The 17,226-nt window shown below is 51.9% G+C and overlaps 2 protein-coding genes across 2 annotated transcripts in view; one reads left to right on the forward strand and one right to left on the reverse strand.

The window, feature by feature from the left end:
* Nucleotides 1-6,122, forward strand: part of Mark3 (MAP/microtubule affinity-regulating kinase 3) — a gene marked incomplete at its 5' end in the record, with an annotated part of 96,984 nt that extends 90,862 nt beyond the window's left edge. The window contains 3 exon segments of the mRNA XM_005410775.2: nt 1,897-1,923; nt 3,238-3,282; nt 5,193-6,122. Of these exon segments, the coding sequence (XP_005410832.1) occupies nt 1,897-1,923; nt 3,238-3,282; nt 5,193-5,541 (421 nt within the window). The 3' untranslated portion in view covers nt 5,542-6,122.
* Nucleotides 6,123-15,785: 9,663 nt separating this feature from the next.
* On the reverse strand, nt 15,786-16,689 carry Ckb (creatine kinase, brain; the record flags this gene model as incomplete). The annotated part of the gene is given in 3 exon segments (XM_013507840.1): nt 15,786-16,165; nt 16,246-16,435; nt 16,566-16,689. Coding segments are annotated over 3 exon segments (493 nt in total), but the record flags the coding sequence as incomplete, so codon positions are not given.
* Nucleotides 16,690-17,226: the final 537 nt, after the last annotated feature.

The following is a 17,226-nucleotide window of genomic DNA, read 5'->3' on the forward strand; positions in this document are numbered from 1 at the left end:
TATCTGTCTTAGTCCTATACTTTGGTTATAGGCTGTTCTTGAAAGTACTTAAAATCCTTGCTGCTGCAGTTGAAACTTTTCTCCCTAGCAGGCATTGCTAGAATTAAAGTTGCAGTCCCTGTAAGGCTAAGATGTTGGCACTCAGGTGCTGTAAGGCAGAGCCGAGAGGTCCAGGCACAAGCGACGTGGCTTCAGAGAGCTGGGGCCTCTACAGTCAGAAGGAGGTTGTGTGTGGTTCCTTCCTAGCCCTGCTGCAAGAGCTCTAGCTCCCCACCCTGCAAGAGAAAGTGTCTCAGCACCCTGAGCAGCACGCATGGCTCTTGTTCCCCAGTGGCCTCCCTCTTTGTACCCCTACCTTAGGCCATTTGAGGGAGAAACAGTTAACACTCGCTGCCCAAGTAGAAAATTAGGAAATGAAAATATATTTTAAAGATCTTTTCATTTTTCAGCTAATTTATTTACCTTATATTTATGGGGCATTTAACCACTTATAAAATATTTCACATGTATGACCTTTACCATGCACAACCTGTCCTGCACTTGTAATCTGTATGATGTGGTTGGCTGTTGTCTATTGTAAACATTTTAGATACTTTGTCATTATTGAAGGCAAGCCAGGCCAGGGACATAGCTCAGCAGCACAAGCGCCTGCTTGGCAAGCATGAGGTCCTGAGTTAGATTCCCAGGACATATATATGTACATACGTACATATATACATACACACAGTTAACCTCAAATTAGAAAAAAAAGCATAAGGATTTCATCACTTCATTCAGAATTTCCACTGTGTCCTGTGATAGATGTCCCTTCACCATCCTGCACCTGTCCAGGAGAAGGCCTCCAGTGATCTGATACCTGGTCCATAGTTTGGAAAATCTTTGGTCAGATTCTGTTCACCATGACAACCTGTGCATCTCCTTAAAATTCTTTAATGACCTTATCACCCCTTGCAAAATCAGTTACTTTATTTTGTTATATAAAAATAAAATCCAGGCCTACCCATTTGTTTAGGACCACTCCTGTCTCTCAAGAGCTATTCCTGTTCCCCATTCCCATTCCCCAATAAATTTTCCTACTCTTAAAAATAAAATAGGGCTGGGGATATAGCCCAGTGGCACAAGCGCCTGCCTGACAAGCGCAAGGTCCTGAGTTCAATTCCCAGTACGAAAAAAATAAAATAAATAAAATCCAGCTGAGCATGATGACATACACTAGGCAGCTGAAACAGGAGGATCTCAGGTAGCAAGACTGTGCTAAGGTTATAGCTTATGGATAGAGCACCCTTAGGTTCAGTGTTAATGCTGTGTATGTGTGTGTGTTCCATACTGTTATCTTAACACTTGATTTTCATTCATCTTGAGGTCCAAAACTGAAAAGTTTATTTAAATCCTATAACCTGTTTTGTTCTTTAAAAAGTGATTTATATCATACCATTGTAACATACTTAAATTACATTCTTGAAATAAGTGATGATTTTCTTAATAGTTAAGTATTAAAAATGAATTTTTTTCATTTTATGTATAAGATACTCTGAAGAAAATCAAGAAGTGTTCTTTATTATGGTATGTTGCAAATGACTTGTCATTTCTTTAACAGAAGACATTGAGTCTTAAAAGCATGTCCATCTGAACACTTTTAGAGCTGATGTCAATATTTAGTGCTAAACTTTCCTTACAAGTACAGATTTTTTTAACATCTAGTTAGAAGATCACATATTCTTTAATTATCCATATTAATTATGCATTTTCAGCAAGTGTCACTGTTTTGTATTGGCCAGAAGAGGAGCTCTATATTTGGATTTTTTGTTTGTTTTCTTTCTGTAACTGATTAGATTTCCTATTTAATTCGTGAGTCCTTTTTGTTAATTTTTTTTTTTTTGGCTTAATTTCTTTTAGAAACATGTCATTCAGGTTTATCAAAAGGTAGGATTTGTGTGTACACCCTTATTTTTCATTCCTCACCCCGAAATGGCTCCTGCAATTAACCTCAGGTTTGGCTTTTCTGGCCCTGTTTTTTCCTTAAAAACTAAACTTTCTGCTGAGAACTAAATACTTATTTCCTTGAAAGGAAACTGGAGAGAAATAAATTAACTCTGTCAGGATTTTAAAGGAACTGTGGCACCGTGCAATGAAAGGCCTATGCATGCTCTGTGCATTTTCTTTCTTTGGTAGAATTATTTAGCATCCAAATAATTCTGTCATTATACTAATAACACTTAGCATGCTCTTGTTTGAAGAATGAGATGTTCAGTAACATTAACGTGTAATTTATGATTAGCCACAAGCATACAAAAAAGGTAAGTGGTAATTTGTTCAGTTGTCATTTTTATTTTACTAAGGTTTAAATAGCAAAAAGGCTTTAAAATGAAAAATTATCAGTTAAGACTCTAATACTGGAGACAAGCATAAAATTCGAACCTACAGCCTCATTTGGTTTGGCTTTTTCAGCAATTAAGACATGAGCAGTTGCACAGCACAGATGTTTTAATATTTTTGGAAAGTTGAAGAGTAAATAGTATTCTATCTAAAAACCACTTTCCCCAGACCACTGAAGTGTGTCTCGCTATTTTTACTAAAGCACTCCTTTAAGTGATATTCTGATTTGATTAGTATTTTTGGAGTTGATAGTCAAGAGACCAAAAATATTCCTGTCCTGGAGCGCACACACACGAAGCAAGAAACCTGCCAGTAAGAGCGAAAGCATGCCTGGCCACTGGAAGGCTGGACTGCCACTTTTTGTGTTTACAGAACTGATCAGTCACTGTGAGGCTCTCTTAACATGAGCTCTTTACCAGAAATGGTGGGAAAGTGCTTTCTTCCTGTGGGAAACTCTACCCCTTGATTATTTTTCAGTTGATCTTCCCAGCTGTCAACTTTTTCCTTGGACAGCAAGTGTTATAACTGAAGGTCGAACTCAGTTGATAGCCAGCCATATTTCCTTCTCATTGGAAACTCCTTACAGTGAGGAGTGGTTAAAAGCTCTGAGAGGCCCAGCAGGACGGCAGCTGTGGCTGTGCGGCCTATTCCTACCCACACCTGTGTCCTCTCAGGAGGACTGTGTCACCTATTGAGTCCGGCCGAGAGCAAGGGTTTCAGTAAGCCCATCTGGGGACCAGAAAGGGCTTTGGTTTGTTCATTACCTGACATTTGTGTTGCTACATGGATGGTCGTGTACTGGTGTGTAAGATTTCTTTTCTCTTTCCCACTTCTCTCTGCTTCCACATTCTATTCATTGAGGCTTCCAACTGAATATGAGAGGAACGGGAGATATGAGGGCTCAAGGTGAGGGAAACCATTTTTACTTCAAATCTCTTCTAGGTGTTTGCCTTGTTTCTGTGGTGGAAGGGCACTTTTCTGAATGTTCCGCATGACAGTCGTGTTGTCTGTCCCTGTAGGATGCTCAGAGGGCCCTGCTCTGTTCCTGCCACTGCCACCTCCTAGTGGCTGGGCGAGGAGGCTGCACCAAGCCCCAGTCACCACCTGAGGGTGCTGGTGCGCCGCAGGCGCCTCTCCATCCCCCCTCTGTGTTTGTGTGTAAGTGTGTGGTGGCATGAGCAGCTCTGAGCACCTCTGAGCAAGGTTGGGAAGTCTGGGGCTGGAGCAGGGCTCATAGGAAGAAACTCTTGACCATCACTGACCCTCCATGTGGTTCTGTTTTCAAGGGATATGACAAGTCTTTAATAGGATTTGCATGTTTCAAATTAGGTATGTTTGCTTCTAAGACTCTTGTAGGAGCCTTACATCTGCTTTTTGATTTGTTGTAGCCATCGTTTCATGATAGAAAGGGTAGGTCTCTGCTTGGCCTGTGGCATACTAATCATCACCATGTAATTTCAGGGCCACACTGAACCCTTTGTTCTCCTCCTAGTTTTTCTACCCCAGCTCTGTTGGTGGGACTTCCTCTGAATGAAAGCCTTCAGTAGCCTATGGAACCCCTCGGTCCTGGGCCCAGATGCTCCATCAATGCAGCAGGGTAAATGCCAGCAGCCTGCAGCAGGCTCCAGCTGGCTGGATCTGCTGCCACTTATGCAATAGGAAGGTGGCAATGGAACCTGTCTCCTGCCCCAAGCAAGACCAGGCCTGTAACAAGTACTTAGCATGGCCAGGGTGTCTTGGGTGCCTCTGTGCCCAGAGCACATTCCATTCTTGCCTCCATGCAAAGGGAGGTCATCCCTCTGCTCAGAACAAAACCCCTGGCTCTATTGTTGCAGTCCCGTGTGGAGACTTCAGAGCTGTCCTCAGAGGTCCCTTGGGAAGCCAGTCTTCCTTAGCCTGCCCACCTTACGCACTTCCCGTGATGTAGCCTCTAGGAGATGCCTTTCCTGCACTGTTTCTCCACCTGACAGCATCCTGTTAAGTGTTGGAAAATCTGTGCTCATTTTTGCAACCCATTCTGTATCTCACTCAGCACACTCTTAAGTCTGCTGGAGAAACAGACTGGTCATTTTGTTTCTCAGTAGATGAATGAGCTATAATGTTTCATTTTTTTATTACAGTAGTAAGATTATATCATCTTAATTGGGCTTTGGGGGTTTTGTTTTGTTTTTAGGTGGTGTCTCGCTTTGCAACCTTTTAATGGTGGCCTTGAATTTTTGGGCTCGAGCAGTCCTTCTCCCTAGGCCTCTTGAGTAGGTGGGGGCTACAGGCACATGCTACCAGAATTTTTCTTTTTAACCATGGAACTAGAAGTTTTAACAACTAGGAGGGAAACAGTAAGATGGGTAGAGGAGATGGGGAAAGTGCTCAGCCCAGCTGTGCCCTCAGCATCTGGGGCTGTTGTCAGGAAAATGATTCTAAGCTGTGAATATTGAGTCCCCAGTACACTGAGTCTCGGTGACAGTCATGGTGAGGAGTAACGGGAGGAGCGGAACAGAAGGCTGACACCAGCACCACCTCGAGTGGCCCACAGAATGGGCTGTGTGTCTTCTGTGCTTAGTGCCTGAGGGTTCTGTTCACCAAATGCTTCCATTTTGGTCAGCACGAGGGGCTGTGGAGATTTTCCAGGCAACGAATGTGTATGCGTGGCTTGTGCACTGGGGAAGGTGGGACAAATGAGTACTTCTTCATGACTGAGTTTTCGTGGGAAAATGGGCATCAGTTTGATATTGAAGATGTTGCTGCTGAACTAGTTAAGGTGGAAAAGTTTCATTTCCCTGCACAATTAAAAATAAACCTGCCACTGTGCATTTCAGTCGCAATGTGTCTGCTGAGCAAAAGGACGAAAACAAAGAAGCAAAACCTCGCTCCCTGCGCTTCACCTGGAGTATGAAAACCACTAGTTCCATGGACCCCAGTGACATGATGCGGGAGATCCGCAAAGTGCTAGACGCCAATAACTGCGACTATGAGCAGAGGGAGCGCTTCCTGCTCTTCTGCGTCCACGGCGACGGGCATGCCGCTGAGAACCTGGTACAGTGGGAGATGGAAGTTTGTAAGCTGCCAAGACTGTCTCTGAACGGCGTCCGGTTTAAACGGATATCAGGGACATCCATAGCTTTCAAAAATATCGCTTCCAAAATTGCCAATGAGCTAAAGCTGTAACCCAGTAATTATGGTGTAAACTAGCAATTTAAAGTGTTTTCCTGACACTGATGGAAATGTATAGAATAATACTTAGGCAATAACATCTGCATCTTCTAAATCATGACATTAAAGTCCGAGGACAAGCGCACGCCCGGGAGCGAAAGCTGGCCTTTTCTACAAATGCACTACATTAAAGTCGTGTGACCTTGTGCCTCTGTCTTGTTTCCATTGCCCTGGGAATCCTCGTGTGCCACATTGGCCACGCCTCCTGAGTGTGGTGTGAGTGCAGGGGTGTGGGCAGCAGCGTGTGCAGAACATCTCCTTACATCACAGCCAATGTTGTCACCAGTACCTCTGTGGGAGATCATTTGGTGCTAAACATAATTGCCAAGGAGGAAAATACTGAATTACTGCTAAGAATTAACCTTAAACTAGTTGATAATTAATACAGGTTTACAGTTCATGCCTGTGGTTTTGTGTTTGTTGTTTTGTGTTTTTTTAGTGCAAAAGGTTTAAATTTATAGTTGTGAACATTGCTTGTGTGTGTTTTTCTAAGTAGATTCACAAGATAATTAAAAATTCACTTTTTCTCAGTAAAATCTTGCACTGTCTCCTGATGCTGTATTTAAGACTGAGACTCAGGCAGTCCCTTGAGCGCACTGCTTGCCTCCATCACCAGGCTGAACAGAAGTGAAAGGATGTCCTGGAAGGCTCAGGGCCACCATCCTTGGAGCAGACCCCCATATTGCGGGTCCCTGGCTCATCCTCCCCTCTCCCTGTGCCCCGTGCCTCAGGCCACACTTGGCACCACCTGGGCGATTGCCAGGTCTTGACAGCTCTGGGTTGCTCTCTGTGCAGTGCATGATGTGCCTCTCCTTCCCGATGATGCATAAACGAGTCAGACCTAAAGTTTTTTGCAACACCTACATGGCTGTGTAGGGGGTAATGAACTTACCATTCAATTTGACACTCCAGTGTCACGGGAACATGACATAGCACGTGTATTGGGGTGGTTTTGGGATCTGGTTTGTTGCCTGGAGTGTGAAAGTCTGGACAAACTTTCAGTGACAGGGATCTGTTCTCTGCCACGGGCAAAGTGCACGTATTGTGTGGGCATATTGATCACAGCCGTGTCTCCTTGCAGTACCTACTCCAAGATGTGGGAAGAAATCCATGAGAGAAACTGCAGTGGGTCAGGGCTTCCAGTAAGTACAGGGCTTAGACAGGCACTGTTAAGTCGCTCTGTAGGTGGGGCCAGGACGGAGGAGTCAGCCACAGATAGCTGGCAAAGAGCCCAGCAGAGGCCGAAGGCCGGTTCCCCTGTGACTAGAGCTGTTGCAGGGACAGATAGGACATGTACTGGGCCTCGCGGGCCATTGCAGCTGATCACCTGGGGGAGAGCTTCCAGCACAAAAATGCCACACCTGGTTTGTGACAAGGTGGCTGTGGTAGCTGTGTTTCACATTCGTCGTAGAGGAGCAAGGCCTGTGGGCGAGAGGTGCCGCTGGCTCGGGCGAGGTGTATGCACAGCTAGCACCCGATGGGTTCCGGATACTTTTGGAAACGAGGCAACTGCATTTCCCTTGCTGTGGAGGAGGATGCCTGGACTTCTCTGAGCAGTGGGAGGGTGACTGCGAAAGGGTCACAGGAGAGCAAGTTCGGATGCCTTCCAGGACACCAGGCGAGAGGAGGAAGAAAGCCAGCAGGGAGACACACTGGGGAGCCTGCAGCGGGCGGGGGACCGCACCCTGGACACGGGGCAAAAGGGGTGGGAGCAGTCCAGCCTGGGGCCTGGCAGCCAGGCATGGTGGTGCATACCCATATTCCCAGCACTCTGGGACGCTGAGGCAGGAGGGTTGTAAGTTCAAGCCCAGCCCAGGTGAGTTAATGAGACCCTGTCTCAAAATTTAAAAAGGGCTGAGATGCAGCTCAGTGCACAGATGCTAGGTTCAATCCCAAGTACTGAGGGCAAAAAAATAGCATCTGTATTAGTTTTGTTTTGTTTTTTTCTCCGGTACCAGGAACCGAACTCATGACCTTGCACTTGCCAGGCAGGCGCTTTTGCCACTGAGCTAAATCCCCAGCCCCAGCATCTGTATTAGTAATGATGTTGATTTGATTTTAGTGACAACACTGGTAGTTACTCCCTCTACCACAAGATCAGACTGAGAACTCATCCATCACAAGGCACCCATGCCCTTCTTTCAAGTTCCACACTTTTTGTTCCACAGTGAGTTTTGGGAAGAAATATTCTAGAAGTAATTGAAAATCATTAGAGACTCAAATGTTGCCACGTGTTTTTCTCCTGAGCTGGTACCTGGCAGGCCGTACTCATGGTTTCATTTATCCTGGGCAGCAGTGCTGTCCCCTCCTGAGAGCAGTGTTAATAGTCTGGTGAGACCAGGCAGACAGAAGGAACCAAAACAACTTTGCCAGCAGCGAATGCCGCGGAGGCTCTCAGGGCTCCGTTTACTGCAGAATCTGAACGTGGCAGCCCACTGGGAGTGTGTCCACAGTGCACGCCTCAAAGCCCGGCAGTGCGGTCTGTCAGAAACAGTGGGTGTGTGTGAACAGGATCCCATCATTGTGGACACTGCTCAGGCAGCCCTGACCTGGTGATTGGCCCAAGGTGCTTCTGGGTGCAGCCCAGGGAGGAATGGCAAGAGGCTGTTTATGAAGCTGTTGCTGATCTGTCCTGGAAGAGAATAAGGCCTCGTGTGTGAGAGTGCAGACAGTGCTACTCGCATTTTGGGGCTATATTTTGTCCTCATTCATTTGCCACAGGGCCCTTTAAACCAAGATGAGGGACTGGGCATGGTGGTGCATGCCTGTAATCCCAGCACTTCAGAGGCTGAGGCAGGAAGATTTCCGTGAATTCAAGGCTAGTCTGGGCTACATAGCAAGAGCTTGTCCCCACCCACACCAAAAAAAAGCTAGTTTAGGAAAACTTACTCTTCTTGAGAGTGTCATGAGGAGTACTAGAGGTATCCTGTTCTGCCACATGGGAGTCCAGGTGTGACTGTCCCTGGGAGTGGAGCTCAGGCCACCTTGCCAGCCAAGGAAGAGGACAGCCTGACAGTGACTGACAAGCAGTTGGGTGCCAGGTGGTTCCTGCAAGCGGAGCTGGAGCAGCCCTGAGTGTAGAAGGCGGGGAGGCCATGCACAAGGAGAAGCATTGGGAGGAGACGCCGCTGGGTGGATTGTTTGGGGTGATGAAGAAAGAGGGTGGGGGTTCTAAGACCTTTCTTCCCCTCTGGCCAGGCGGCTCCCGGGAGCAGAGTGCATGTATGGAGATGTGGTGAGCTCAGAATAAGGAAGCACTCCAGAGCCAGGCAGGTGGTGCGCACGCCTGTAGTGTCCACGCTCGGAGGCTGAGGCAGGAGGATTACTACGAGCTCAAGGCCATCCTGAACTGCAGAGTGAGACTCTGTCTCAAAAAAATGAAAAAGGAAGAAAGCACTCTAGGTAGGTGGGGTAGTGTGTGGCTGCAATCCCAGCACTTGGGAAACAGGGCCGCTGAGAGCGCAAGGCCAGCCTGAACTGCGTCCAAGGCCCCGTGCCAGAAGAGTCCAGGGCAGCGTTGAATGCTGGTAGTCAGAGCCGCTTCTGACTCCAGACAGCGGCTGCTGAGTGTGGGTCCAGCTGTGGCCTGTCCTGGGTCTCTACTGCCCTCCAGCACTTCCTGTTTGACTGAGGCACCCTCGGGCCAGCGGCTGGGAGGGGAATGGAGCAGGAATAGGGTCCCCAAGGTGGGCCAGTGCTCGTCCCTCCGCCCCACCTCCAGCCCGGCAGTCCCCACCTCACCTACTCAGGTTAGGTGCTGGCCACACAGGTCTCTGCAGCAGTGGCTGCCGCAGGACAAGATGCCCATCGGGTGTGCGCCTGGGGTTTGGGCATTTGACTGAGCTCCTTAGCGTGCCTCAGGCTTGGGTTTCAGCTGAAGAGGACAGCCTGGGAGAGGTGGCTGTGCGGAGCTGGTGCTTCCTGAGCCCACCGGCCGGCTCCACCTTGAGAGCACTAAGCCCAAAACAGGAGAGCTGTCCTTGGGGATCACCTCGGGGTGTGAGCAGACTCCATGGCCTGTGACCAAGGAGACAGGCCACATCAGGCCCTTCATACTGGCACCAGCTCTGGTGTGGTAGTGACGGTTGACTTTGGCTGACTCCAGGTTCCTGTGGCAGAGCTGGTGGGTTGCAGGCTCTGTGGCTCTTTCTTGCTTCCTGCTCCCTGGTTGGTGATGGTTGGCCTGTGGCTCCTGGCTATGGGCAACTGTCCTCTCACCCAGAGCTTTGGTAAATTGGGCTCTTGGAGGTGCCGCTCTGAAGAGGTACGGCTGATGCTGTGGCTCTTCCCCAGTGCCTTTTGCAGCTTCCTGCTGTCTCCACATCCTGCCCACTTAGCCCACCCCTGGGAGCTGTTTGAAGACCGCCTCTCGGAGCCCATGCTCAGGCTGGGCCCCTGCAGTGTCAGGGCACCGGTGCACGCATCAGCCCGAAGCGCTGCTGCTGCTTCGTTCTCCTGATGCGCAGTGGCTTCCCGGCCACCCTGGGGTCTGCTGCTCCTGGGAGCTTTAACTAGTCAAGGCTTAATGGTTTTGTTTATGATTTCGGTTTTTGGTTTTTGGTTTGTACTAGGGATTCATCCTAAAGGTGCTCTGCTGCTGAGCTACATCCCCAGCCCTACCACTCGGCACCCTTTGGTCTTGATGGTGCTGAGTGTGTCAGGCACATTTCGCAATAGTGTGTCATTAATGAGTTTAGGCCAACACGGAATTCACTGGAAAAGTACTTGTGGAATTCTTGACTGCAGGCCAGAGGTGTCGGCGCCTTGCTACTCCTTTCTGGCCTCAGAGGGACAAGGTCTCTGACCCCATTTGCTGTGACTTCAAGGCAGCTGCCCACGGGGTCCCTGTCAGGGCTGAGGCTGAGCGAGGACCTCACCCGTCTTTCTCAGATAGTCATGTGTTTGAAGGGCTATTTAACGCAAGGGTCAAAGGTGTTGGCAACTAGATTTCACTTGTCATTTTCATGGAGGTGCACTGGCTGGCTGCCTGGCTGGTGTTTTGCTGCTATATTTTGCATTTTATGGGATCACCTGGATGCATGAACACAATATGGGTGGGGCGGGATTCTCCAAGGAAGAGGGAGTCAGCACCATAACAGTTCTCCAGCAGGAGGAAGCAGCAGCAGCGCCCGCACGCACGCACGCACGCACACACACCTTGCCAGTAGGGAGGTGAGGACCAGCGCTTCTGACAGGAAGCCTGGGGCAGGCGGGGCAGTGCTCCCTAGAGAGCTCTCGGGCGGCCTGGGGAGCAAAGAGCAGACATGCGGAGGAGATGCCCCTGCCAGATGCAGGGCCACCACAACAACCTGGCTGTCCTGTGTGCTGCTCTCCGTCCAGCCTCGGAGCCATCTGCTGCACTGCGGGGCTGCTGGAACTACCTGTCTTCACCCGAATCCTGTGTCCTGTGAGGTTCTGGGCCAGGAACGCTGTGCAGTGAGGCTCCCGGTAGCACAGCAGAATCTCAGCCCACTCACCCCGCAGGAGCCACGTAGGAGTTGGGTTTTTTGTTTTGGTTGGTTTTTTTGCCTTTTTGAGACAGGGTTTTGCTATGTAGTTCATCTGGCCTTGAACTCACTTTGTAGCCCAGGCTGGCCTTGAACCCTCAGGGATCCTCCTGCAGCAGCCTTCAGATTGCTGGGATAGCAGATGTGCACCACCACACCCTGCCTTCTGTAACAGTTTTGAACAAGGTGGTGTAAACACACCCCACCTCGCCTTGTCTTACACCCCAAGGAGGCTGCTGGAGCATTTCATTACCTGGCCCCGTGTCACCCTGCAGCAAGGGAAGTTGGGAACCAACATGAAGCCAAGCACAGGGCTTTGTGGCTAAAGCAGAAGGGAGACCACCAGCCATCAGTGCCGCAGGGGTGGTCAGAGCCAGTTGCTGTAGTGACACTTTGCACTGGGTCTTGCAGGTGAGTTTTAAATCAAGCTTTAAATTTAAACAAGTTCTGCCAGGCTTGGTGGTGCACTCCTGTAATCCCAGCACTCGGGAGGCTGAGGCAGGAGGATCGGTGCGAGTTTGAGGCCAGCCTGGGCTACAAAGTGAGCTCAAGGCCAGCCTGAACTGCAGAGCGAGACCCTGTCTCAAAAAAAAATAAAATAAAAAAAGATTTAAACAAGTCCCTAACTCCTTAGAAAGGGGTGGAAGTCAAGACCCTGAATCCACACTAAACCTTTGTCTTTAGCAAAGCAGACACACGGCAAGGTGTGGGAGAAGGTGGGACAGGACCAGCCACTGACTATAGAGAGCCAGTCATAGAGCCAGGGCTTGCTGCCCAGCCCGCAGGTCAACAGCCACAGTTCGACAAGCCCAGACACTGTCACATGCTCTCTGAACATCTCCCAGCCTGAAAGGGACTTCCTGCCCACCGCAAGATTGTTTCCTGGGCTGGGGACGCAACTCAGCAGGAGAGTGCTTGCCTAGCATGTGGACCAACCTGGGGTCAGGCTGTAGCAGGCTTGTTTCCTTTTTACCTGTGGAAAGGAAATTAACTGAAAATACCAGCTCTTCAGGACACACCAGGAGGCCTGCTAAGTACCAGGCTGGTTCAGAAATAGTGCAGAGTAAGGAGCCAGCGGGGCAATTGCAGCCTGCGAAAGCTGCTGTTAGGGGAAGCTGTCCCACCCATGAGAAGTCTAGACTGTTCTCCAACGTCAAGAGCAGGGAAATGAGCCAGGACTTCGAGCCAGCTGACCGGAGGCGTCTTTTCCCCGCTCTCAACCTCAGTTTCCCTACGTGGGAGGTGCTGTTGAAGTCCCGCTGCAGCCTTGGGCTCCCACAAGCTGGGACACACGGGACTTTTCAAAACGCCACGGAAACATTTGAGGTCTGGGGTAGAGCACATGCACAAGGCCCTAGGTTGGATTGATCCCCAGCACTGCAAAACCTAAAAGTTATTTTGGCTTATATAAGTAATACATGTTAACTGCAGAAAATTTGCAGAGTGAAGTATAAAGAAGGAAATCACCTGTTACCCCACCACCCACAGCAACGACTGTTCGGGGTTTTTTCCATACATACTCTGTGTGGGATCTCAGGGTACAAGCTGTTTTATAACCTGTTTTTCCTTGTCAGCTTTCTCAGCCTGTCACCCTCTCAGTGAATTCCCCGCACCCGGGGCCCAAGGAGGGCTGGAATTTGCCAGCCTTCTATTGTTGGCAAACAGTCCTGACCAGTTCTTCCCTGTTCTAAGTAATTGAATCTCTTAATTACTGCTGTAGGGCCGTAGCACTGAAATGTCTAGAAACACGTCCGATGATCACAGGGTGGTTGGAGGCCCGGGATAGCGCTGAAGGTTCCGAAGCACACGGGACACCCCTGCCACAAAATGGTCGGGCCCCTCCCAGGCCAGTGCCTCAGTTGGAGGCCTGTGTAGTAGCATCGTCCCAGCCAGAAGCCATGGTGGTAACAGGTGAGTCCCCTCCGGGATCTGATGCACGCAGGGCCTCCTGCCTCTTCCACCCCCAGTAGGGCAGGGTTCTTGCTTTGAATGCACCCACTTACATCTGAGACCAGAGGGAAAACGAGATGTCTGGGAAGGTTTGAGGACCGCTGAACCCAGGCAGGTGACACCAGCCCTCCCCAAGAGGGGGCATGCGAAGCCCGTCCTCCTCCCAAACATTAATGTAGCTTCCAAAAGCACACGCAGCCCAGCCCAGCAGAAGCAGAAGCAAAAGTCAGGCCTGGAGAACCATGGGCAGGGAAACCAGGGCCCCAGGAGAGCCCCTAAAGTCTGAGCAGTGGCCGAGGATTTGTGCAGGTGCTACTTTGCCTAGGAGCAGTGTCCCCAGGGTCTCAGGGCAGCAGACACCCAGTCAGCACCAGTCCAGGCTGCCTAGTGGGAGTGCGCCTGCCCAGCACCTGGGAAGCAGGGCCAGGCCTCGAGTCAGGCGCCTGGGAAAGAGGCACCCTCCTCTCCTCCAGGCCCTGCCTGCTGGGTCTTCAGGAAAGCAGAGGGCTGCGCAGGATGGGGAACCAGAGGCTTCATCTCATTGCACCCTCGTGGTTCTGGGCATGCCCAGCCCAAGAGGGCAGACATAAAGGGGGTGTTGGCCACTGAAAAGGGGCCCAGACCCAGTGCTGTGCCTACTCTGGGTGGGGGCAGTACTGTCCCGTGACAATCCAGCTCTGTTCTGGCTTGTGTCTAGATGTCCCCTCATTCCGTCATGGGTGGGGCTTTTTCAGAGGTGGCTGGATCTACAGTGTGTGATGCTGGGATTAAGGGTGGGTGGTTACTAAATCAGTCCACTGATGGGTTTGTCACCACCCTAATCCCAGTAGCCTAGGTAGAGTATAAAAGGGGCAGAAAGAAGCTGCTAAGGTCCCTTGCTTGCTTTGCTACCTTCTTCCCACAGTGAACTGTTTCTCCTTTTCGATGCCACCCTGCTTTGCAGTCAGGTGATTATGGACTGAAACCTCAACAAACTGTGAGCCAAGTAAATCCTTCCCCCTTTCACTTTGGGTGTTGGATATTTTTGTCTGAGCAATGAGAAAAGACAAGTTCTGAAGGGGCCTGACAGCAGAGGGGTCTTCTGCTGTCCCCTGAGCCCAAGGCTCCCCAGTGGGAGGGCAGCATGGGCACCAGTCACAGGGAGCATAGGGAGGTGGGTAGAACAGGAGGCTCTCACCTCACTGTAAGGCACATCTCCCCCTTCCATCTTTTTTCCTCAGTATTGGGGATGGAATCCAGAGCCTTTTTCTTGAACTATGTCCTCACCCCGCCTTTTTTTTTTTTTCAAACAGGGTCTTGCTATGTAGTCCAGACTGGCCTTGAACTCAGCAATCTTCCTGTCTCAGCCTCCTGAGTACTGGGATTACAGGCGTGCACCACCATGCCTGCCTATTTTTAGAGGCAGTGTCCTGCTAAGTAGGCCAGGGTGGGCTTTTACTTATAATCCTCCTGCCTCAGCCTCCCAGAGTCCACCACCATGCTCCCTTCATCATTCTGATGGCGCTACTCACAGGGAGCCTCTTGGCATTGACAGGACAAGAGGGCTTGGCCAGCCATGTCCTCACAGTGCCTGCTGTCCCTCTCTCCCTGTCTCAGCCTCCCTTCCAGAGTGGCCCGCTTCCTGTGCTCATGGGTGGCTCCAGAGTTGATTCTCTGCACAGCCTCTCTCTCAAGTCACCAGACTAAAGTCAACAATGGCCCAGCCCAGCCCCCACGCCAGGAAGAGGACAGGAAGCCGAGGACAGGGCGCTGGCCTCCGTCCTGGCCAGCCTGGGGCCCTCTAGGCAAAAGGGCAAGTCAGGAATGGGGCAGCCAAAGAAGGGTGCTCGAAGGCCGCTTGGAGCTGCCTCAGGCTGACACCACCTGGATGTGACCCTCAGATGGAGCCTGGCTGCCCTGCCAGAGAGGGATGCACCCCCAGAGCATAGCCATTGCTGCCCCCCAGCTGCAGCCTGGGCCCGGGGTCTGAGTTAACACATTCCCAAGTCCCTGTGAGATGCGAAGGCATCAACTCCCACAGTCAGCTGGCAAAGTCTTGGTGGGCATGGGTGCCCCAGGCCCTGAACCCCAGGGTGGGTTCAGGCCCTGGCCAGCAGGTGGCAGCACAGCCTGTGGACAGAGGGAGGATCTGTAGCAGGTAGGAAGGAGTCCCAGCTCCCAGGGGGAATCATCCCAACCCTGCGCCCCAAACCCATATAGGCTGCTGGAAACAGACTAGGGAAAAGGAACCAGGCCAGGGAGAAACAGCCTCCGCCCCCTTTTTGCCCCAAGGGGGGCAAGTGAAGGTCAGGGTGCAGGGCACCCTCTGCAGGCTGGGAGGGCCCGGAGAGCTGGCTTAGGAATGGGCAGCCAGCCTGAGGCGGAGCCAGGAGGGAAGGCAGCCTGGACAGATGATTTAGGAGACCGAGTGGCTGCTGGGGAGGAAGCAGAGGGGAGCCCGGAGGATGTCTGGGACTGGAAGCTATCAAGTTTCTGGGCCCTGCCATCCTGCCCCTCACCCTTCGGATGGGGCTGAGGACAGTGCCAGGCTCCACCCCCAGGCCCAAATGCCCTTAGATGCTCAGCGCCTTGGAGCTCCTTGCTTGCTCCCCCTTCCACCCATTCCTCGAGAAGACACGGGTAGTGGGTAGGGCAGAGGAGGCACATGACCCCTCCACTGTGCTCTCTCAGGCGGCAAGGAGGAACAAGAAACCAGGCCTCCCCCGCTGGCTTCCCACAGGAAGGACAGGCAGCACCCGGACACAGCGCAGGCCAAAACCCTAGTTTATTTCAGCATCAGCAACAGCTCAACCATCAAAAAATAAACTCTACCCAGGGCGACAGAAGTCTCTACAGCGAGGCTAAGGGCTCAGCCGCCGGGTGGCGGACATCAGGGGTACATGTCGGGCACTGCCCGGGCAATAAGTTAGGAAGCAGCAGGCTAGTGGTGGTGCAGGCCAGGCTTCACTTCTGGGCAGGCATGAGGTCGTCGATCGCCTGGCCCTGTTCCAGCCGCTGCTCCATCTCGATGAGCAGTTTCACTCCATCCACCACCATCTGCACCAGCTCCACCTCCGAGAAGCCCAGGCGGTCTGCGTTGGAGACATCGAAGACCCCGCCCACGGCAGCTGTGTCCACACCGCCTGTGGAAGGAGGGCCGGCCAGGTCAGCAGGCAGAGGACATGTGTGTGTGGCAGGGGGGAACCATGCCTCCCCCTCTCACCTGTGCCTCGCTTTTGCAGCCGAAGCCGCTTGAGCACCTCAGCGAACTTCTCATGCTTGCCCAGGTGAGGCAGCTTGATGTGCACGCCTGCCCGCAGCCCGGTGCCCAGGTTGGATGGGCAGGTGAGGATGTAGCCCAGATGTGGGTTCCACATGAACTCATAGTTCTTAGACTTGAAGAGTGTTTCAATCTGCAGGCGCAGAAGGGGCATGAGAGGGAAGGCCTGGCTGCGCCCCAGGGGAGACCTGGGCTCCCTAAGGGTGTGGACAGGGTACCCACATTCCACCTGAGCCCTGGGGCTGGCCCCTCCCTGCACTGACCTGGGTGAGGCCAGTGCAGAAGCGGGTGAACACCTCCTTCATGTTGCCCCCTTTCTGCATGGAGATGACCCGCAGGTGGTCCTCCTCGTTGACCCACACCAGGAAGGTCTTATTGTCATTGTGCCTGAGGGAGGGGGCGGAAAGCCAAGGCTCCTTCAGGAATTCGGTCTCCCACACAACCACTCCAGACCCAGCGAATCAAGGAACACTGCAAGTCTCAGAGGCGTCCCGCAGGGACTGCTGCCAAGACCCTGGCCCCATCAGCACTGGGACAAGGAAGGGTGACCAGGACACCCCCCACCAGCGCACCCCAACGGGCCAGTCGTGTGCAGGCCGGCCAGGTCAGCCCCTGGGGGGAAGAAGCCCTGCCAGGAGGGCCTCCTTAGGAGGCAGGGGAGGAGCCAGCCCAGCCCCTGGGGGAAGGAGCCCTGCGAGGAGGGCCTCAGGGGAGGCTTCTGCGTCACCAGCATCTGGCAGGATCCCGCGGGGAGAGGGTGAAAGAGCCGAGAGAAAACAAGAGGTTCGGCTCCCAGAGGACGGCGGAGGAGAGACGCCAAGGAGACCGAGATCTGAGGAGACCGCTCTCCCAGCCGAGCGAGGCTGCGCAGCCAGGGCCTTGGCACCGCCGCCGCGGTCGCCTGCGCGGAGGGGGCGGCCCCTG

The sequence above is a fragment of the Chinchilla lanigera genome, unplaced genomic scaffold, assembly GCF_000276665.1.
Source record: "Chinchilla lanigera isolate Chin_1 unplaced genomic scaffold, ChiLan1.0 scaffold00137, whole genome shotgun sequence".
NCBI lineage: Eukaryota > Metazoa > Chordata > Mammalia > Rodentia > Chinchillidae > Chinchilla > Chinchilla lanigera.